The sequence below is a fragment of the Lathyrus oleraceus genome, chromosome 7, assembly GCF_024323335.1.
Source record: "Lathyrus oleraceus cultivar Zhongwan6 chromosome 7, CAAS_Psat_ZW6_1.0, whole genome shotgun sequence".
NCBI classification, from domain to species: domain Eukaryota; kingdom Viridiplantae; phylum Streptophyta; class Magnoliopsida; order Fabales; family Fabaceae; genus Lathyrus; species Lathyrus oleraceus.
Window position 1 is genome coordinate 415,020,014 of NC_066585.1, and position 24,592 is coordinate 415,044,605.

Genomic DNA, 24,592 nt, shown 5'->3' on the forward strand with positions numbered 1-24,592 from the left:
GCATACATAAAATGGACAACATGAACAAACCCTAGCACATTTTAAAATCCACTCATGCAAAAAATCTGGAAAAATCATCATAAAAAACTAGAGATCAAGAGGAGCATTTTGCAAAAAATCCCATCAAATTTGGATTAAAAATGAGTGACTTATGAATTTTCTAAGTTGCCAAGCCAAAATGAAATAAAATAGAAAAAAGAAATGGTTTAATTGAAATAATAAAACCGGGAATGGCAAAACGGTAAATAAGGGAGTCACTAAGTGAAACGCCGCGTTTCACTTAGTGAGGTGGCGTCTGGCTAATGGTCACATGGCAATGGCACAGTGACTTCATGCAAACGCGATTCCAGCAAGCCAAACATGAGTTCTGGGTTTTTAAAAAATTAGGGTTTGGCTACTGTTCATCATCATCATCAATCGGGATGAACTTTTCTCCCAGAATTTGGCAATGAACATACCATTCAAATCAGCTAAACATGCTCATCAACATTCCAACATTGATTTTCGCTAACTCATGCTAACAAAAGAGAAATAAGCAAAAACATATTTGAATATCAAACTTTAAATCCATGTTTCTCTCTCAATAATCAACCATTTTTCACGATTCAAAGTTTAAAATAATCAGCATGGCAAGATCTTTAATAAGCATGTCAACATTTTAAGAATAGTGTGATTCGAATTTTTACCTAATCTGCAAGACAGTGATGGAACAGTGGTTGTTTGGCCTTGATTAGTTGAAACAGCAACTTCTTGATGCTCCAGATGATGAATGGATGAGTCTTGAAAACCCAGCTGCCTTGATTCTAGCTCCAAACTCGAGCTGCCATGGGAGGTATGTGAATGCAACAGTTCGGTATTTGGCTTTACAGTTGGAAGATGATGCTTGCAAATGCTCCAAGAATGTTGGTAGGTGATGAAATAATCAACCAAGGCTCGAGCTCTTTGGAATTTTCAGAAAAAAATTCAAGTGAAGGAAATGAGAGTTTGAGAGAAAATGGATTTTTTTGATCTGGTTTATGAATAGTGGCTAGGGTTTTCTATCAGAAAAGTGAAATATATACTCTGTTTTAATGAAGCATAAGCTTGGTTAATGAGGTGGTAATTGAGAATTAGCTTAATGAAGTGTTTTGCCAATTAGTGAAATTAAGTCAAATTGCATGTGCATGAGCTACAGTGCGAAATTGGGCTTTAAGCACATCCAAAATGTAATTTCTGAACATTTACAATTGGTAAAAGGCATTGGAAATGGTTAATTTGAAAAGTCACTTTTTCACCTCCCTCATTTTAATTCAAGCCACTTGAAAAAGGCCATTTTGATTGGTTGATTTTTGGTGAATTGTGATGAAGGATTTGGATAGAGCACATCAAATATGACTTGTAGCAAAAAACCTCACTCAATTTGGCCAAATGGTTTGGAAGTTATCTCACTTTGAAGTTCAAAAATATTTGAGAATGATTTGATCATAACTTGCCAACCACACATGAGAAATGAGTGTTCTTGGACTTTTTGGAAATGGGAGAACAAGATCTTCAACTTTCATGTTGGACAAAAATTCATTTGAAGCTTGTATGATGAAGTAAATTTGAGGGATTTGCTTTTTTGTCGACAAGCTTCCACATCACAACCTGCAAGTGAGTGAAAATAACTAACAGCACCTGCAAAACAGATCGTTAGATAAAACCGTGCCCCAGGCGTGTCAAGATTTCAACACTTGGGTCACCCAACCTTCCGAATAAGATTTCAAGCTTTCAATCTTATAAACATGCATTGGAAGGGACATGTATGTCTTAAAATGCAAGATTCTTTATCACAATAATTGGATGTTTTTGCAATCAAAGCGGTAATGAAAAACAAAAACAAAATTATTTGACTGAATATGCATTTTATTGATTGGAAAAGTGTGGCTCAAATTGAGCAATACAAAGGAAGCAATTCCTGAAAAGAGGTAATTGCGCACAAAAGGAAAAAATCTATCCTAATGGCAATGTGAAACCCGTGATCTCATCGAGTACCAACTCGGTTACACCCCATATGTCCTCAGACTCTCCATTCCTTCTGCCTTCTGAACAAGACGATTCTGATTGATCCCTACCGGGTATTATCCATGATGCTTTAACCAAAGCGCAAACGATCGTGCCAGACGCAGTTGTTCGCTTCAATCCCTCTTTTGCCTGGACCGCCCTTTCGGGTTTTCAATCCACCGGGATACCCATTTTTGCCCCAGTCGCCTTTTCAGGTTTTCGACTTGCCGGGTGCACACTTTTTCCTTTTTATCCCTGATTTTTGCCCGAACCTTTTCTTCCTTTTTTTTTCGGTTCGCCGGGATGCCCATTTTTGCCTGGACTCTTTCATTCTTTTTGTCCAGCGGGTCTCTTTCCACGAAGTATTTTTTAACTACGTCCGCATTCACAGGGGATGGAAAATCCTCGCCATCCATGGTCGTTAACAACAAGGCTCCGCCAGAGAAAACCTTCTTGACCACGAACAGACCTTCATAATTCGGTGTCCATTTGCCCCTTCGATCGTTTTGAGGGGGAAGGATCCTTTTCAGCACCATATCACCTACGTGATATACCCGAGGTCGTACCTTTCTGTCAAAAGCACGCTTCATCCTTTACTGGTACAACTGCCCATGACAGATGGCTGCCAGCCTCTTTTCCTCTATCAGGCTTAGCCCCTCGTACCGGGTCCTTACCCATTCAGCCTCTTGCAACTTCACGTCCATCAGGACTCTCAAAGAGGGAATCTGAGCCCCAACCGGTAGCACGGCTTCCATTCCATATACCAACGAGAAAGGAGTTGCCCCAGTAGATGTGCGCACCGACGTTCGGTACCCAGGATACCAGCTTCCTACTCAATCACCCTTGCTGGTATATTCAAACGTTATCCGGGCAACAAAAGGAATGTGGGATCCTTTCAGTGTAACCAAAGCAGTACTAACTCCTTCTTCACATTAACCCCGTCAGACATCAGAATCCGTTCGGATTTGGGGTCAAGCCCCTCCTCCGGGATCGGTCACTCTCAATCTTTCGATTAGAGTACCTCGAGATGTCCTCATCAGGGACCTCAAACCTCATCGGTTGATAATCCTCAATGGGTTGCGGAGCGATGTAATCAGACAATACACCCCTTGATCGCTTTCCGGGAGCATCACAAATCAGTCAACATTCTTTTGCTTTCCCGCAACCCGTCCGGTCAACGCTAGATTCTCAAACGCATACTTGATCGGATCCATCTCGAAATCCACAAAGTGGTATGAACCAGCATATACTGTCTCAGTCGGCGAGCAGCCTATGCCAAAGTACAACAAGTTTTCTCGAACAGTGAATGTATTGTTTCACAGTCGGTAAACTTTTTGCCAAGGTAAATTGCATGCTCTTTTCGACAAGACTTGTCATGCTGACCCAGTACGCACCTCATAGACCCCTCGAGGACCACCAAGTACAGACTAACAGTCTCTCTCCACAGGGAGATGTCAGAATCAGAGGTTCCTGCACTTATTCTTTTATTTTTTCAATGCCCCTTGGCAATCATTATTCCACCTGACCGTTTGATCTTTTTTTTCTTGAATGGGTTCCCTCGTGGCTGTTAGATGAGATGTGAACCATGACATGTAGTTCAATCTACCCAGGAGACCACGAACCTCTCTTTTTTTATTCTCGGTTCAGGCATTTCTTATTTTGTTTTTTTTTCCCCTTTTTTTTTTTTTCTTTTTTAGCAGGATCAACCTCGATTCCTCTCTTACAATGAACCCCAACATCTTACCGGATCGCACTCTGATAGTGCACTTATTCAATTCAACCTCAGTTTGAATTGTCTCAACTGGTCCATTCAGCTTGGCCCGGTCTGCCAGATGCCCCTCTCCTGTTTGGGACTTTGCTATCATGTCATCAACATAGCATTCAATTTCATGATGAATCATATCATGAAACAAAGTCACCATGGCTCTCTGATGAGTAGCACTGGCGTTCTGCTTCTCTGGAGGACGGTCTTCTCTCCATGGTAGCTTGTGCGCAACGACATCAGTATCCGACCCTGGCATATCCTGACATGACCAGGTGAAGGTATCCACATGCTCTTTCAACAGGACTACCATTCTGCTCTCGACTCGCCTCTGAAGCGGCCCCAATTTTTTTTCTTCCTGACCTCGGCGGTGCTTGGAATAACAACCTCAACCCGCTCCTCATGCGGCTGAATCACCTTCTCCTCTTGTTTTGACAACCTGGCTAATTCCAACAGATCACAATCTTCTTCGCCTTCTTCTTCGGCATGATAGATCGGTTTGTCGAAGTCATATGAGGTGTAACCAAATTGTTGTCAATGAGATCCGGAGAATTATTTTTGAATTCGGAACGAGACAAATCAAAAAAGAGAAAAATGAAAATAAACATTGCCATTTTTATTTGTTTTTAAACTGCAAAAATAAATGAAAAACAGGGAACACCGTTTTTTGACTGAAAAACATCCATTTATTAATGATGCAGAAATGTTGCAAATTATGAACATGCGGTGGCCCTTACAATGAACCATTACGTGTCGGGCAACACGCAAGGCTTTCATGCAGATAAAATCAAAACAGAAATCATTACTCTTCCGAATGAGTGTCAGTGCTGATCTTTTTAGGCCTTCCAGTTCTGGACTTCCATCCCTGGTACGCACGGCTTTATCCAACCATCAAACTCGCAGTCACTGTCAGTCTCTTCACCCATCGCACAGGCGTGATCCAAATCTTCAGCAATTGCACTCACCATCGCCTGACCATGCGCCGGCATGGGATTAGCATTAACATTCGGTGGATGGAGCAAAGTTGATTGCTTTAGAATCCACCAGATCCTGGACAACATTCTTGAATGCTCTACAGCCCTCAATGTTATGCCCCGGTGTTCCAGAATGAAATTCACACTGGGCGTTCTCATCATAGTTAGGAGGCCTCTGATCTGATCTCATCGGAACCATCGCCCTCGGCTGCACCAACCCAAGATCCATCAGCTTTTTGAACAGAACAGCGTATGTCACATGCGGCTTGTCAAAATGGCGATCAACCCCTTTTCCTCTCACCTGGTACCCGGCTCTCTGTTGAGGTGGCTGATGTTGCTGTCGTACTGACTGATTACCAGCAGGGGTGGTTACCGCAACAGTGTGCTGGTAGTAACGATCCCTACTGTGTCCTCTCTGGGCATACACAACACTTGATTCACCCTCATTCTTGCGCTGACCATTTCCGAATGGCTTCTTTGATCCTGATGACAAAGCATTACCTTGTATTTTCCCCATTCGTAGCCAACTTTCAATTCTCTCCCCAGCCACCACAATGTCAGCAAAGTTAGTGACGGGACAACCCACGATTCTTTCAGCAAAAACCCCCTGCAGGGTACCCATGAAGAGATCAGACATCTCTCTGTCCACCACTGGAGGTTGAACTCTGGCAGCCAACTCCCTCCACCTCTGAGCGTATTCTTTAAACCCCTCGTTATTCTTCTGAGACATACCCTGCAGCTGGGTACGACTCGGAGCCATATCAGCATTGAACTGATACTGTTTAAAGAACGCGTCACCAAGATCTTGCCAGCTCTTGATGTCAGAAGATTTCAGCTTGGTATACCATTCCAAGGATCCTCCAGACAGACTGTCTTGGAAGAAGTACATCCAAAGCTTTTGATCTGTAGTGTATGCAGAGATCTTGCGGACAAAGGCTTGAAGGTGAGTCTCCGGGCAGGAACTCCCATTATATTTGTCAAATGAGGGCGCTTTAAACTTCTGTGGGATCACAACCCCCTCGACTAGCCCCATATTTGACATGTTGACCACCCCAGGAGTGGCATAGCTTTCAAGAGCTCTGATCTTTTCTGCCAGTAGTTGAATCTCCTTGTTCTGTGGTTGGGCACCATATTGACCGAATGGTTCGTTGTGCATGGAAAACTGATCAGCCTCTCGGTCTTCCTCTCTATCATCGTCAACCCCAAAGAATGGAGGAAACAGGCTATCCTTCAGATTAGGACCCATTTGAACAGGTTGACCCCCTGCAGCAGTGCCAAAACCACCAGCATTATCATTTACCATACCCACAGTTGCTCTTTTTCCACCGTCTCTGGATCCACCCAGCCCCTGGTTGGAGACACCATCCAGGTTCACACCACTATTTGCAGCTGAGGCCCGCTCGAGCTTCTCAACTTTGTCGGCCAAAGCTTTCTGACCAACTGCAAACCCTTGCATGATGTTGATCAGCTCAGTCATCTTGTCCTTCAGCTCGAGGATATCAGAATTTGGGAGATCCATTAGTCTGGGAGTATTGCGTCTGGTAAAGTATCTGTGAGGACGAGTCGAGTGCAATGGTACAACTCTACGAGCACGAGCAATGATTCCTGCAAAACAGTAAACAGGTTAATATGCATGAATGCAACGTCTATCCATACGAGGAAGCTTCTGTCTTTTAATCCTGGTTTCATCGAGACGGATAAAAAATCGACAATAATATTCTGACATCCGGATGTCTCTCAACCAGATTCTCGATCCATAATACTCCCCATATGGCTAGACGTAGGTTTGGTGCAGATGAATGCAAAATGAGAACGATGCAAATGTATGAATGCAATGCACTGTGCCATCCTCCAAGTCATCTGATCAACTGTTGCTCTGAGTTACAGCCCTGATTTCTGAACCGATCACAACCATCTGAGGAAATATGTAACCACAAATCCGACTCAAGGGTTCCGAAATAAACGGAACTGACAGATACACCATCATCATCACCAGACAATCTCTGAGCAGATAACCTTGAAAACCTCTGAATCGGCCCGGGGAATCCTTAAATAAACGGATCCCCACTAATAAATAACACGGACAGCACTCCGGCGTCTCGGCAATAAATGGCCATAAATCCGACTTATAAATAGGACCCTGATCAACGGAACCAAAAGTCACCATCAAAGTCACCATCTGAACATGCATCCGACAGAATCAACCCTCCCCTCACAGGTAAATTCTAATCAGGTCATCCTAAGGCGGATAATAGTCTCGACAATCGGGCAGAGATACTCAATGGGTTTGCCCTTTCGGGTGTGCCATTGTAGCTCCCTTAAGATCGTCTAAACCAAAGATCCGGGAAATGATCGGTCACTGAAGTCAACAGCTCAAAAGAGATAAAACTCAACCATAGTGGAAACTCCACAAGGAAGAGCCCTCTCAGAAGAACCTCGTCCGGCTTGTGGTATGTCACGTCGCAACAGCATGCCCAACCGGCATGTGAGGGACGTGAGACCACACTAATCCTAGGTGTATACTCGGGCCTGGGTTTTAGCCCCACTCAGAACACCCACCCCAAAACAGAGGAACCACCTGCACAGAGGACGGCAACATGATAGTATGATGCATGCAAATATTTATGCGAATATACATGGTCAGAATAATAAATGCAATAAATAACAGCACAAGCAACCTAAACTATCCTAGAACGCTAGGAGAGACTCGCTTAGGGAAGATGGACCAGCACAGGTCAACATCATGAATCCCCAGTGGAGTCGCCAGCTGTCGCATCCGCGAAAAACAACCGGCGGGCTAAAACAAAAACACAAACAGAGCCGCCACTGCGCGTTATTTATCCCAAGATAGGGAAAGGAAACGCTCAGAGAAACCTGGAAAAAGCATGGTCTCGCGACCAAAGAGAAAGGGTAAGGGAGTCGGTTACGCAAGGGGAAGGTATTAGCACCCCTCACGTCCGTCGTACTCGACGGGATCCACGCTCTAAGAAAAGAAAAGGTTGCTAAAACACCACACACACACACGCACCGAAGACAACACAGATGGGGTTAAGAAGAAGAGAGGGCTCGATAGGACGTCGCACCCTATGCCTACGTATCTCGTCTGGAACGAGAATCAGAGCTGCCGTAGTTCGGCTCACGCACGCCAAACAAGACACACACAAACACAGGCAAACATGGAGCCTGAATGCCAACCACTGGACTTACATCAGCATCCGAACCAAAACACACACAAAAAGGCAAACGTGGAGCCCGAAAGCCAATCACTGGACTTACATCGGCATCCGAACCAAACAAACACAATCAGGATACGGACAGCCAATCGCTGGGCTTACATCCATATCCTGACACACAAGAAGCTAACAAGCAAACACACACAAAAAGAAAAAAAAGTGCCCAGAGAGACCTCGCACGGTCTCCTTCCTACATACCTCGTCTGGAACGAGGATCAGGGCGATGTAGTTCCCCTGAAAGGGAAAGAAATTCTAGCCAGAAACAAAGGGGAGACACACTACCAGGGAGCTGTACTCGAGCCTAGTGTTATCATGCATCATTGCCCTATGTTCAGGTTTCTATCCTAACTTGCACAACAGCAAGCTAATCCTATCCAGGAAAACAAGCATGCAAGCATCAACAAAATAAAACAAACATTTCACATAGCACACACTATATCCAGTCAAGTGAGGCTCAAACAAGGGTGGACTGCCGAGGCAAGTCATCTGTACAAGGTAGAGTTAGCTCTTAACCTTGCCATTGAGAGGCTAAGGTGAAGCTGATGAAAGGTGAGTGAAGATTAGACTTCACAGCTCTTATCCCTGATCAGGGAGAGCTTCAGACGAAGGAGCGTGGGTCCAGAATGGAGGGACCCTTCTACGCTCAAGACTCTGACACAACTGTACAAAGTACAAGATCTTGGGTTTGTGTCCCAATGCATCAACACAGTGGTGTGAGCAGAGGGACGACTCAACAGAATAGCGGGGGATAGATTGCATATCCCTTGGGTTCCGCCAATTGCCTCATAGAGGTCTTCACCTGCTTGGCACAAAAGTAAACAATCACAAACATCGCCTCTTAAGGAGAACTTCAGACAGTTGCCTGGCTAAATAACAAGCCAGGTCTTCCAGACTACATGAAGACAAGAGAGTCTACCTCAACTGGTTTAAAAACCAAGCAGCAGCAAGCAAGTTCTTAAAGAACTGTAAGCGACTAAATGTACCTGAAATCAATCAAGTATCATCAGTACTCAGACAAACCAACAGTAAACAGCAAAAATCAATCTATACAGACAACACAAATTAATGCACATAAGTGCAAGCCATGAGCTCAAGCTCAAGCATCGAACCTACAACACAAAGCCAATGTTAGTTCACAACATCAAACAAATTCAATTTGCAACTTGCATTTATCTCCTTAAGCCTTTTGCATTTCAACCTGAAAGTCCAAACCAAATGTGAGAAACTAGACCACTAGGCCAAGCCTAGGGTCCAAAGGGGAAAAAAAATCAAAACAGCAAGTGCAAACCAACCAGAATCACATTCAAACAAATTAGAAGCAATTGCAATTGGTCCCATGCTCATACCATTCACCATTATCATTTCATGCACAATTTAACATCAATCATGTAATTTGCAACTTCAAATGACCAAACAGAACTATCTCACTCAAAAGCATATCAAATCAATTCAATTAATTCCACAAAAATTCACACCTAAACAGGACACATTCAATGTATAGCATGTCAATTTTCAGCTCAATTGGACAAAAGAAAGTAGGTCAATGAAAATCAAGAAGTCCAAACACATTTATACAAGCCAATTCAAGGCATCCAAACAAGCATCCACTTCAATAATTCATAAAACAGTGACAACAGCTAAGAAATGAATGGGATCAAAACCATGATGTCCTATAATGTGTCTACAATGCTCACACCAAATTTCATCTTCATCCAATACACTATGAGAATTTCACAAACAAAATGCCAACATGTGTCACACAAGGTTACCAAATGAGCACACAGAGAAGAAAATTATCAATCAATTAGAAAATGCAACCAACAATTCCAGAAAAAATCACATGTTATCTTGACATATCAATGATCATTCACACAAAAAATTGGAGCAATTCAACATTCTTAAGCCAGGCAAATAAAATCATGAAGTTGACCTAGCTTGGTGTGACACAAATTGTCACACCTCTACTCAAAAAATCATATCTAATCAACCAAGTATACAAAAATCACAAACTCTACATGAAAATCACCATCAACATGTCCAGAACAAGCACAAAAAATTTCATTCATTTCTTTGAAGGTATGAGCATTTCATGAAGGTTTTGGTAAGACATGTACAAAATGAACACATTAAATCAATCCCTAAGCCAATTAATTTTCTACACATGCAAAAATTTCACAAAAATCATCATTAAATTCTTCACATCATCATGAGCATGGTGCAAAAAATCTCACCAAAATTGGATAAAAAATTAAGTCTCTATGATTTTCTAAAGATCATGTAACAAAAATGAAATTGAAATGAAAAACAAATGAAATAATATAATTAATATGTAAAAATGGCAAAGGCGTAATTATCAGCAACAGCATCAAAACGACGTCGCCTCCCATTAATGCGTTGGCACGCTGTGAGAGGCTGGAGATAGCGGGAAACAGAAATTCAAACAAGGCCACGAAATTGGAAGATCAAAACGCATTTCTCGTCATCTTAGGTTGAAGACAGTGATGATTCTTGATGTATTTTCGAGCCAAAACCAAAAACAGATGGAGATTAAGGTTGAGGAAGATGAATGCCACGCCTAGCTTGATCCAAAACAGCTCCAAGTGTGAGAAATCTCAAAATTCCATTATCATGCTCACTTGCAACAGTCACGATTCTGAAGGTTTCTTGCACCAATTCACCAAAACAGATGTAGCTTATGGTTTGTGGATCACGAATCAAAAAGAATCAAGCAATTTCATGAAGAAATGGTGGAGAAATCTTGAAAAATGTTGATGAAGTTTTTGAGAGAATTTGGAAAATGGAGGGAAAGTTTGTTAGAGATCTTGAGAATTGTGATTATGCTTTGCAATTCAGTTATGATTAAACATTTATACTCTAGCTTAATCACTTTCTTAATCACCAATTAGCAAAACTCATGTGATTAGCATAATATGAAATTTAAGTGCAAGTTCCAAAATGCCCCTTGCCAAATATTGAACCATGACAGCTCATGACAGCTCAAACAACTTCTATTTGGCATTTGTGATGTGTTGCAAAAATCCTCATTCCAAAATTCCATGTATTTCTCAACTTGGACCATTTTGCCCTTGGATTTTAATTGTTGCACTTGAAAATTGACCTTTTGCATTGACCATTTTTGATGAATTTTAATTATGCACCATGAAAGTACACGTGAAATGGAGTTTGCTCATAAAAAGATCAACCATTTTGGACATTCCATGTGAAAGTTATGCCACTTTGATTATAGGCATTTTTTGAAATTGAATGGACCATAACTTGCCAACCATACATGGGAATTTCAAGTTCTTGGACTTTTTGGAAAGGTGAGACCAAGATCTACAACTTTCATGTTGAACAAATTTTCATTTGAAGCTTTTTTGGACATGTAATTTTGTGATGAAAAACTTTCCATTTTTGGAAACTTCCATTACAAGTCACTTTCTATTTTTGGCAATTTTTATCCTGACTTTATTTTCTTCATTCTTGAGCTTTGACATGTCAAATGAAACTTGTTTCAACATGAATGAAGTGTATCCAACTCTCACCCACCTCCAAATCCATAAAATCAATCACAGTTGACCACAGTTGACTTTTTAACTGATAGATGAATCTGGCAATGCACTGATCAATCTGAGCCCCAATCCTCTGATGAAATGGCTCAAGGATGAAACCCTAGCCTCAATATGCTCAATATAATCACATGATGATCTCCATATCCATCATAGACCCCATCTCCTTGCCATGCCCTGATTGGCCCAATGCAACTGATTAGGGTTGACTAGTGGTCAAAACCCTAATCTCAAGGTATATGATCAAACTTCTGAATCTCTTGGATGATACCAAAACCATGATGATGATGATGTATCATTTCCACCAAGATGAAGATCAATCCCTTTGAGAATCAAAAACCCTAATTTGAACCACCATATCCTCAGATGATTAGTGATCCAATCCAATGAAACCCTAGCTTGCATCATGACCTCTTCATCTTCTGATCAAGACCTAGGAGGATGACTTGCACAATGTAACCACATGATATGCAATATGCAATGCCTAATGACCTAAAATGATATGCAATATGTTAAACTAGTCCCAAGAGAGGAGGGCAAATTTTGAGGTGTTACACCTGAGAAGCTGGTTGAGCAACAATTAGAGGGGAAGCAAACTGAGGATACCCCTGAGGACACATCAAACCTTGACTCACCATCTGACCAACATCTTGACCATACTGACCCTGATAAGATGCCCCAAGATACACAAATGGAGGTGCAACAGCAGAAGATGCCCCAGGATGAGGAGGAGGTATCTGAACACCTTGATTCAAATTTTAAACAGTAGGTTAAGTAGCTCGAGAAGGAAGACGAAAGTGGAGGGTTGGGCCTCTATATTCATCTTCATTGTCATTAGGAGTCTCAACAATCATTGGTGTAGAAGTCTGAAGAACCTGTTCTGGGTTGACTTCGCGGTTGTCGATATTAACCATTTGAAGAGAAAGAGTGGTCATGCCCCAAGCATGGGCAACAACATTCCCATTGGCATGATGAACAGTAAATGGTTGATATGGCATAAAAGCATTCCCATTAGCAGCTTGGGGAGTGAAATTCGAAGGCAACCCCCAAGGATAGGCAATGGCATGCCTACTAGGACCTAGCTGATAGATAGGTTGGCTCACAGGTTGAACCACAGTGTCCAACAGCATCAACAGAAGTGGTGACAGCAATAGCATCAGTAACTACAGCGGAAGCAGGATTGGCAGCAGAGGTAGAGGTAGTAGCTTTCTGAGCTTGAAGGTACTCCAATATAATGTTCATGTTACCTTGGAAGGTGTCCATTCTGCCTTGGACTTGAGCCAAGGTTTCCCTATAGGTAGCATTCTCTTGTTCCAAATCTGCCATGATTCTCGACTTGTTAGCTCTTGTAAAGTGCTAGTGTCGAAAATTCGTCATCTTTCAGGCTTGAGAAAGGACAAGGTGAGCTTTTTCTGGTTGATAGGTATGATATGCAAATGCCCATATGCACATGTTGGGGATGGAATACGAATAATTATGCAACACCCATAGATGCAAAGCATTGATGGTATAATAATTAAGGGTCAAAACTCCGACATATATACAACAATGCTATAATGATATTCAAAAGAGTATTCCAACAACATAAAAAAAATACGAATAATCTGTGTACACTGCCCGATACATGATCAAAGGTCCTACGTCCATGAGAATAAGGTATGTAGAGGCTATGGTTTCCTGCAGAAACATCCCATATCCCCCTCACGGGTAGGTTATAGTCTTCAAAGGCAACCTAGAAGGTTCCTAGAGTCAACGACCCAATTCGAGATACCATTGCCTTAGACGAATGACTCGTCGGATAATGATGCTCCCAAAAGGATCTACTCTAGGTGTGACGTCTCGTGTCAACCATAATCGTTGAATAAATCCAAAGAGGTCAAAGATGACTCTAGTCACATTACTATCCTGTGTATGTACTCAAGCCCGGGTATAGAGCTTCTCTCTCATGTAATCTATCCCAACCCAACATGGAGTATAATAGATAATGTCCATAATATAAAGCAAAAAGAAATGTGATAAGTAAAGCGAGTAAATGCATAAAGGTAAACACCCAAACAAACGGAGAAGTAGTCAAAACTGGGATCGACTCCTTTTAGCGACAAAGAAATACTCCAAGTAGCGAAGTATCCCCATCAGAGTCGCCAGCTGAAGCTAGCAGAAATATACCCGAATGTATCGCATGCTCAAACATATAATAGAGTCACCGTCGAACTTTATTTATCCCCAAAGGGAAGGGAAAACATCGATAAAACCTAGGAGAAAGAGATGTGCTGGGTAAGGAAGTTGGTTATGCAAGGGGAAGGTATTAGCACCCCAAACATCCATGATACTTCATAGGAACCGTTTTGATCGTTCTCACTCGAATAGGTGTGATATCTAAGATTACTCGCAAAAGAATAGGAAAAGGAAAGAAATAGATAAAGTGTTTGGTAAGGATTGGGGCCCTCGTGCCTACGTACCCTCATAGCGCAATGAGGAATTTAGAGCTTTGTAGTTCAAGGAACTAGAGGCGAAAGGTGAAAAGAATTGTGATAAAGGTATGGTCTGAACCAAAGAATAGTGTTTTGAGCTCCAACCAGGGTGAAAAGATGAACCCAAGAGTAAGGTGGCTATTACCAATACGCGGACTAGTAGGACCGCCGATGTAGGGTAACACCGAAAAAACGAAGAAATAGGTGTTTAGGCATGGTCCCAAACATATCTTGATTCACAAGGTGATGCAAGAAGGAGCACAAAGAGGTAGTATGTTTGGCTAAAAAATAACTAGTCTACCACATGGAGTGAACTAAGGTAGAATATGAGTGCATCGGGGAGATGAACAGATTGAAGTGACCAAAGTCATAAAATTGAATATTTGGAAATAAATGACTGAAGAAGTATTATTTGAAATCGAAAGGTGAAAGTGTATTGTAACCCATAAAAGAAATGGGATTTTTACACTAGAGGGAAACAACTTTAACTGATACGTGGACTAGTAGGACCTCCACTATGTGGTGTTTATCCAAAAAAGGAAGGAATTAAATGTTTGAGGTTGTAGCCCAAACAACTCTAGGTAGGAAGGCGGACTACATTAGGTGTCCTAAAAAGATGTATATGGAATTCCAAAGAAAGTGTATTTCGATGTTAAAGGAATGATATATCACTGGGTGAACAATTTATAATCGAAAGTAGGCAATGAATAGTGAAAGATATGGATGGTGCCCTAAGGCAAAGGAGGAATAATTAAGAGTATGCTCGTCAAGGATTCGCATCCTCGTGCCTATGTATTCTCATTATGCAATGAGAAAGTCAGAGCAATTATAGTTTGGAACCACGAGAATAGAGAGCAATGTTGAACAAGTTCTTTTCAGCCAGGGGGTGCAGCAGAAAAATTGGAATGAAAGGGCATTGCATTGGGCTTAAAATGTGACAAGCCCATACAGAAGTAAGCCCAAAGCTTAAGGATTGGTTGGGAAAAAGCCACCAGAAATTTGAATGTACATGCGCGCTCTTTTCCATGGAAGCTTAGATTGCTGGTGTCGGAGCTCCACCATGGGCCACCGCATTGGAAATCACTTCCGGCGGCGGCGGCCACCAGAAATGGAAAATGGCCCCACCTTCATCTTCGTCTCTATCTCCTGAACAAGAATCTAAGCTCCAAACTCTCTAATTTCTGGCCTAAATTCAATACCTGAGACCAAATCCTCAAGAATCCCTAAAAATTCAGATCTAAAATACTCCTCCATGAACAAGATTCGGAGCTCCTCATGATAGGGGTTTGCAATAATATGGTGCAAGGTTCAGTATAGCAACCGAAACGCAATGAAAAAAGGACCTACCTCCGAAGCTGAGATTTGCTCCGACAGTGTTAATCGAAGAAGATGAAGACGGAAAATCACTTGTATGAATGGGTAAGATATTGCCTTTGCTTCTGGTTTGCTTGTTCTCTAATTCTTCTTCTTCAAAAAATATTGTAGTGTGGCGAAGTTGAGCTCACTCTTCTTGAAGCTTCAATGTGAAGCTTCAATGGAGTTTAGGAAATTGAGCTTTGAGTGTGAGAGGGAGAGGATTCAGAAATGATTACAGAGAGTTTAAGGTGATGATTTAAAAAAGTGAAGGGAGTCTAGAGAGTTTCAAAATATGATGATGAGAATTTATAGTGATTAGGCTTGGGATTAATGTGGTTTGGAGTTAGGCTTGGAGTTAGCTAAGTGAGGTCTGGAGTTAGTTGGGATGAACTCAGTGAGTTTAGGTGGTTAACTCACTGAGTTGGAAGTTAGTTGGTTGGTTAATTTAGTGGAAATGATGGTTTATGACTGGCTATTGCAGGTAAGAACTTGGATGAAATTAGGCTTTGATGTTGGCTAATGACCTGTTATTTATTTGACTTAGGTGTGGAGTAAATTGCAGTTGTAGATTACCAATTGTGTGGTTATGTTGTGCAACCTGTGATTTTGGCTTATGTTGTGTTTGTGTAGGTTCAAAAGTTTATGAGTTTTGCTGCATATTTATTGTGTTCAAAATGCATGTGGTTGAAGCTTGGTGAGGTATTGAACTTGTTATTAGAAGTTTCGTCGAGTGCTCACGATTTTTTCTGGTATTTACGCAGGTGTGCATTCGTCTTGGATTGCAAGCCTTGGCTACCTTCAATGATGAGAGTTCAAGTTTCAATCCCAAAAGTTTCATTCTCACATCAGTGTAAAAATTCCTGCAAAACAAGTTATGAGTCGACTTAAACAGAGTTTTTACCATGGTTGAGTCGACCTGGGAGTCGACCTGTTCGGACCCGCGGCGAACTAATTCAAAGGAAACCTGGAAATAAGTTGACGCAAGGAGTGAATGAGTCGACTCAATTAGGTTTCCAAGAATTGAGTCGACCTGGGAGTCGACCTATTCGAACCCGAAGGGGCAGGGTTCAAGAAAGAAGGAGAATGAGTCGACGTGAAGAGTGAGTGAGTCGACTCATTCAAGTTTCCCAGAATTGAGTCGACCTGTGGGTCGACCTGTTCGGACCCGAGGGTTTTGCGTCGAGTCATGAGTCGACTCACAGAGTTTAAACCTCTAAAAATGAGTTTTTGCAATGTATTGCACCTTTTTTGCACTCTTTTTTTGTATATAATGGATGTTTTAGTGATGAAAATGACAGAAATGGCCAATTATACGAAAATGGGTTGACTTAATACATGGATATGATCATAAACTCGAACTAATGGCCCGCAACTAGGGTTTATAAGCCCAGTTCATGCATGGAGACCGAACAACAAGATTCCTCAAGACCAATAATTAGGGTTGTAACCCGCATGATGAGAAATACCAAGATTTCCAACCCATACCTGCTTTGTTATCCAAAAACCTTGAATCTACGATGTTTGTTAGTCAATATTAACCGTGAATGAATAATGATGAATATGTATGAAACATGAATGAGGTTAGGTGGGCCTCAGGTTGTGGGTTAGATGAAAAACAAAATGGAGGGGGGGGGGGCAAATTTTGGGGTACTACAATACTATCTGGGTAATTGTGGGTAGGTTGACGAAGTATGCTCATTTTATTCCGATGAGACTGGATTATCCATTAGAGAGGTTGACGACGTTGTATATCGTGAGGATTGTCAGTTTGCATGGTATTTCTTCCAGTATTGTATTTGATAGAGATCTGAGGTTTACGTTAGGTTCTGGGAGAGTTTGTGGATGGATTTGGGTATGAAGCTGCATCTGTGGTGTGCTTATCATCCACAGGAAGATGGTCGGACTGAGAGGACTATCCAGTTCTAGAGGACTTGATGAGGTCTTGTGTACATACAAGGAGGTGCTTGAGATAGCTTTTTACCGTTGATTGAGTTTACCTACAACAATAGTTTCCATGCTAGTATTTGGATAACACCGTATGAGGCATGGTAGCGTATAAGGCAGAAGACTCCTTTGTGTTGGTATGAGTCAGGCGAGAGTGTTGTGCTCAGGCTTGAGATTGTTCAGCAAACGACTGAGAAGATCAAGATGATTCAAGAGGAGGAAAGCACTTGAGTTACAGGTGGAAGTCACATGTTTATTAGAGTAACCCCGGTAACTAGTGTTGGTCGAGCCTTGAAGTCTCAAAAGCTCACTCCGTGTTTCATCGGTCCTTACTAGATTTTGAAAAGGATGTGAGAATTAACCTATCAGATTGGCTTGGTGAAGGTAGAGTGGGGAGGACCAGCTGATGGGATGTAACTTGGGAGCTTGAAGAGCCCGATGAGGGATTCATATTAGAATCTGTTCACTTGAGGAAATTTTCAAAGGCGAAAATTCTTTAAGTGGGGGAGAGTTGTAACACCCCAATTTTATTAATTGTTTTATTTTGAATTATTAGTGATTCATGACGATTTTCAGCCTTTTATTTAATTATTAAATTTTGGTGCAATTTAAAATAAATTATTTGAATATGTATTGTTGGGGTGTGGTAGAAATAGTAGGGTGTAGTGAGACGATGAATTATGTTAGAAAATGATTATAATAATTAAAATTTTATTTATTATTGTTGATAAAATAAGAAATTGGAGAGAATAGGAGTCTGGGTCAATTGTGAGATTTAAGGAGAGTTTGTGGTAAGAAGAGGGAAGCTAGAGTTAAATTGGGCAAAAATAATAATTAAGCAAAACTAAGGAGATTAGTATATATTTCAAAAGTTAGGAGAGAAGTTAGGTTTTTGGAAGACTTTGTCAGTATGTGAGATTGGAGAAAAAGAGGCAAAGAGGGAGAACATAAGCTTGAGGTTGAAGAAGGAAATCAAGGGCTTTTGCTGGAGACGAGGTAAGGGTGGAAACTTGTTCCAATAGTAAAAGGTATAGTAGAAAGGTAGAATAGAGGAACCCTTAACCTCCTTAAGGTTGGGTGTTTTGATTCATAATTTTGAATTGGGATACTATGATGGTTGTTATATGATGATTATATGATGAATTTTGTGTGCCTTATATGCGTGTATGTTTTCTATTTTGATGATTGAACATATATTCCCAATTGTTGCAATTTCGAAGGTTTTAGGTATAATCTTAAGACAATGATTATATGATTTAATTGTGTTAAAACTATAAGTTAACTTAAGATAATTAGAGTATTGCATGAGTTGTAATTTTATGAGCGTTTGGGTTTTTACGGAATCGAAATCGGAGGTTTGGAAGGCCTCAAACGATGAAAAACGCAAAAAATTCTGCATTATGTTGGTCGAAATCGTTTTGGCCATAATGTTTGGTCTGTAAGTCAAAATTGAGTGTCGTTTGAAGTATTGGATATATGAAATAGAGGGATATAACTTTGTTTCAGGGTTAAAAGAATTTTGGTGATTATTTCATGGACTTTTTTGGGGTTGAAGAAGATGAAAATCGTGGTGGAAAGTTTAGAAAAACAACAACTTTTTAGTAACACCTTCGTGGACGGTTTTGATCATAACTTTCAACTCGTGAATCATTTTGGGTTGGGGTTTGAAGAGTTAGAAATTTGACCAACATAATATCTTTATTATTATTCCTACGGTTCCAAGAGGGAATTAACCTTATGGTGGGAATCATGGAGTGAGATTAACTTGAGCTTTCATATTTGGTACCACATGCATGTCGAGTCGGTGTTAAGTACATTACATAAGTGTTGAATTTCTATTGGTTGTTGTTGATGTGTTGTTGGATGAGATGTTGTTGCATATGATATTAATGATAATTGAGGTGTGGTTTTGTATGATGTTGATGATAATTGAGGTGTTTTCGTGTAGGATATTGATTATGATTTGGATGTGAGAATGTGATATATTGTTGTGCATCGTTGTGTAGATGTTATACTCTATTCTTCATTGTATACAGTTTATTATTGAAATGAATTCTCACCCCTTTTGTTTGTATGTTGCCTTTACATGGGCATCATACAGATACTCAAGAGTAGTATTGTTGAAGTAAGTGGAATGTAGCTCTTGGAGTGGCTTCTAATAGTTTCTCATTTTCTTTAGTAGGGCCTTGCTCTGACAATGTAACATCGGGTTAGGAATGTTTGCTTTCACTTATTATTTCATGTTTATATTGAAGTATTATAACTGATGTGGTTGTTGAGCTGATTTATTTAAACTCTATATTTGTTATGGAAGTTGAAGTTGAGACTAAATGGTATGAGTGCAATATGGTTTTTAATTGCTTTAATTATGATTCCACTGCGGTGATATCCTAAGTGAAGGTGAGCATGCGATGACAAACGTTTATGTGAAATTTATAACCCCTGTTACGAAGTAGGATATGTTTGATGTGAGTGACATCCTTTGTGGTTGCAATTTTATTAAATTATGCATTAAAATTGTATGTGGGGTTTAAGGTGTTACAAGAAGGGGCGACATTCAGGGTTTTTAGTATATCGGATTTAAAATCACTAAAGGGAAGGTGGATATTAAAATGTTTCAATACCCCGGTGTAGAAATGGAAATATTCATCTTGAACTCCCCTAGGATGAGTTATGTAAACACGTTCCCCTGGAATACAGTGCTCCAATATAACATCGTCTTCGTACCTAGTAGAAGATACATTCTTTAAAGACCGAAGTTTAGCTATCTTTACCTCGTCAATGGAGTTGTGGTCGTAACTTATTACTTCTTGATCAAATGACTCCATAATCTCCATCAGCACCTCTACTGATGAACCTGGTGAAGAAGAGATAGAATCAGAATCGCTAAAAGAGGTGGAAATATTACTGTAAGCCTCCTTTACAATACGATCAAAGTCATCCTGAGTAAGAGTGTCTCTACATCCCCTCACATAAAAATCTCAAAGATCTTTTATTTCACGGGCACTCAAGGTTCTTAATGCTTTTTGTATTCTCGTCATATGCATCAACAATAGTCATTGATTAAAAGAATGTAGAAGTAAAAAGAAAATATGCCTGATCTTGAAGAACGAACGAGAACTCTGAGGGTTGCTTAGAAAAGAAAAAGATTTCTTCCAGAGAAGGATTTTGATATGGTTTTTCTAGGTATTTTCGAATAACTATTTCCTTTTAGGTGGTCCGCATATGAGATGAATTATTAAAAAAAATGCCCCATCATTGTACTATTGGATATCAGACATCATTTTGAGGCGGATGATGTACTGTCTTCAAGACTAACTACTAATATTTAAAGTTTATTTATAAAAATTTTAACTAATCATTTGAATTTATGTAACAGTTTGTATGAAGACCATATCTTGAACTTGAAGATGAAGATCCAACAAAAAGTGACACGTGGGGTTCAACAACTATTTTAATCGGTTTCACTATCGTTGAAATCCATAATTCAGATAGGGTTAAACTCCAATTTGGGAATCACCAAGAAATTATAGTTCCACCTAGGTCTATGGAGGAGTACCACACAAGTCAAACGTCAGACCAATGGAAATTTAAAAATTAGAAAGACCATTATAGACAAGAGTGTCATCAATGATAAAACCGTCGCAACAATGTCTTACAATGTGATATCATGCCAAAAGAATATAAATCGAGTAGGGAATAGATGGATTGATATAGATTTGTGTCAAATTTGTATCTATCATAGAATAGATTACTATTTGAGACTCGTAACCAACCTTCATCTTGAAACTTTTAACACCTCAGATCATCAATAAACACTTACACCCGACAACCTATATTTAACACCCAACAACCTTACAAACCCAACACAACAACCTTATACCCCAAGCCAACACTACCATCAATAATACTCATAATTTAACCTAACCCCTACAACACCCAATAACAAAATTCAATTTTTACCCCTTCAACATCATACACCATACCACAAACATCGTCCATCAACCACTATAACAAATATCCATTCACACAACCTACCCCACAAGAACACAACTACCAAATACCCAAATCTCAAATCCCTTTTTACAAGTCACAAATATTCACTCTGAATTCATCCCAAGACCAGCAACCATACGTCCCCTTCATGCATAACTCAATGTCAACTATTATCCAACCAAACTAGAATTATGAGGGAACCATATTAAGTTTTGGCAGTGTGGCGACGATGGACTTATTAACTAATGACAAGGTCGCTGACTTTATGAATCATAGAAATGATGTGGGGCCTTTTACTCAATCATCAAATGTTGATGAGAACCAAGCAATTCGTAGAATGTCTACGTTAATTGGAAAAACCTTGCATGTGGAACGCACAACCGCTTTCGATGACCAGGTCAAAATCAAGACTTAATGGGGTTTAGTGCAATTTTATTTTTATTACATAAAAAAACTTTTTTTTCTGTAATTATATTTTATTTGTATTATTATTATTTTTTAATTATTAATTAAATATAGTTTTAATTATAAAAAAATATTTTTATATTTTATTATCTAAGCAAATAATTAATTATAAACAATTATAATTAATTAAAATGATTAATATTATATTTATTATATTAAAAATTAAATTAAATTAAATTTAAAAAAAACAATATATGTTTCAAAGGGTGGTCCAATGATTTGGGCGGACCCTCTAAACTTTTACGATGTGACGCTAAAGAAATAGGCATTAGGCGGTTCTCATTTATTTTACAAGTACCCACCAACACAATTAGTAGTTGTTCAAAAAATAATAATTTAAAATGATAGTATTTTAGTATATACGGTGCGATGGATGCTACATTGGTATTTTACCTGAAAAAGTTGGCAAGAGAGTGCAAAATTTTCAGAAAGTTCTATTCCTCGTCATTGATTTATTTTATTGATCCCTTTTTAGAAATTAAAGTTAGACACTTGGATTATTAGACACTCGTATTTACTTATAGCATTCAATTTAGTGTTAATGTCTAATCTTTTTTGGTAAAACCATTTATTGCCAGAGATTTTTTGGCTCAGAGTTAATTTATTAGACATTTGTATTTTTTCCCATGAAAAGAAAATACTTTGATGAATATAATTTCTTTACAACCATCAAAACTTTTCTGTCACTAACTTTTTCTACTAGCACTTGTTAGATACATCAAATAAAATGTGAGAAAGCAATATACAAAAGAAAAGGCAAAGCAAATAAATGTGAAACGATTTCTTCACATCCTTCCCTAAAACGACTTACTCATTCACTGTCATCTATTCCTGATAAAGCTTGGCCTACGAGAGGACAGAGAATGAAAAGATTTTTCACATAACAAATTAATGCTCATTATGGTAATTTTCTTTGTGCACACTTTCCATAATGACCCTTTACATCTATGTTTGCACTGCACACTACACTGTATCTTTTACACTTTAGAAACTTTTTTTGGCAGCTGTAGTTTGAGTACAAAAGAGAGAAAAAGTAGAGGCATATTGATGTCAAAATAATTCCAAATAGCTTCCCCCAAAACACAGTAAATATTAAACTTATGAGAACCAAACACATAGCATAGAACTCAAACATATTTTGCTTCTCTAGCAGTACCCTTCCACTGCTACTTTCTTTCTCATGATTCACTTTGGTGGACAAGCTCTCTGATTGTAATATTACTTTTGGACTTGAAAGAGATGAACTATTTGAAGATAGAGTTGACAAAGACGATCGAGAGGCTTTGGTTTCTTTTTTAAACGTCGAATAATTTTTCTTCAACCCACCAAAACAACCAAGGCCGTAACGATATTCGTGTAGAGCTCTTGTATTCTGAAAGACAAAGAGATTAAAAGTTAGCAATCAAAATCAATAACAAGCATCACAACCGCAAGACAGCAACTTTTGTGTGTTGCCACACAAATAAACGATTAATCTAAAAGACTTACCAAGATAGTTTCCAACACCACAGCTTTGATGACCTTTAAAACCGTACGTTTTTTAGGATGCTGCTCGGGTTTGTTCATTGAGCGATGAGCAGCAAATTTGGATTCAAGCACGGAATCTATATCAACAACAGGGCGAAAACAGAGAGAGAATTTGTTCTTTGAAAAACTCCTCATCCTGATATTTCTGCGTGTATAACGGTAAGTTAGGAAGAGAGGATAATAAAGTGAAAACTGAATAACTCTGTTTTTTTATATGAATTTTGTTTTGAGTTTAAGAAGCAACGATGTTTGGTGTTATATAGTATTGACATGAATGGCTTTCTATTTGTGATGTGACCGCTCGGTGGTTTTTCTTTTCTTGTTTGTCTTTTTACTTCTTTTTGGTTAGTGAAAGAGCTTAGAGAAAGAGATCGAAGGACACTAGGTGCTCCTTGGTAGAGACAGGTTGAGAGGTGTGACTTTATATATTTATATTTTCAAAAGGGTGATATGAAGAAAGGTGGGGGCATTTTTGTTGATTTTTATTTTCAAATACCATAAAGGAAATAGAGGAAAAGAGGGACTTTATGAATTATGAGTTATGTGGGATTAACTTATCACGTGTGAAAATTATTTACAATGTTTATTAAATTTGAATATTTAGATGTTTTTGTCTAAAGTTCAAAACGATTTATTTGGATTTTTATTGACTTGAATAGGATCGGAAACAATTTAGTAATTCGGCCTACTTGATTGACATATGTGGTCCATTTACTCGATTTAAAAAGGTAAGATGAATGAAAGGTAAATGAGATTATATGGGCAATAATGATTATACTACTCTAAATAATATATTTTATGACAACAATTTCACATTATGTATTGAAAAAGCGACGTATAATTCATGGACGCACCCTTTTTAAAAAAAATTATAATATATTTCGTCGATTATTTTAAAAACTGAGGAATAAACCTATTCAATGTACATATTTTGAATTTCATCGGCCTCAATTTATGTTTTTATCATATTAAAAGTGTTGCTTTCTTTAATATTTTATTTTTAATCTAAAAATACATCATTTTTACCTCAATTTTCTTTCCAACATAAACAGAACCCTAACGAATAACACTAAACAACGAGAACTATAAACACATATTATCTTCAATACGAAGATGTTATGTGTTTAGTGCTCTCCTTTTTTCTTCAGAGATCCAAATTATTTTATTTTACTTCTTCTTCAAAGATCTGGTACGTCAAACACCACTACTAATATTGTTGTTGTGGTGGTGGTGGTGGTGGTTTTGTTGAGATCCGAAACACTAGAGATTTTCT

At 39.2% G+C, this 24,592-nt stretch overlaps 1 protein-coding gene across 1 annotated transcript; it reads right to left on the reverse strand.

The window, feature by feature from the left end:
• Positions 1 to 22,535: 22,535 nt before the first annotated feature.
• Positions 22,536 to 23,672, reverse strand: LOC127103248 (uncharacterized). The gene is made up of 2 exons (XM_051040512.1): positions 23,281 to 23,672; positions 22,536 to 23,164 (listed from the first exon to the last, which is right to left on the reverse strand). Exons 1-2 carry the CDS (start codon positions 23,452 to 23,454, stop codon positions 22,691 to 22,693), a joined length of 648 nt encoding a protein of 215 aa, XP_050896469.1. The 5' UTR covers positions 23,455 to 23,672; the 3' UTR covers positions 22,536 to 22,690.
• Between the last annotated feature and the right edge of the window lie 920 nt (positions 23,673 to 24,592).

What these genes read in the sequence shown, in the direction of transcription:
- LOC127103248 (XM_051040512.1), bottom strand. Translation starts at nt 23,454, where the DNA reads ATGAGGAGTTTTTCAAAGAACAAATTCTCTCTCTGTTTTCGCCCTGTT. An exon ending in TGGTGTTGGAAACTATCTTG is followed by an intron (nt 23,165 to 23,280) that starts GTAAGTCTTTTA and finishes TTTGTCTTTCAG; the next exon opens with AATACAAGAGCTCTACACGA.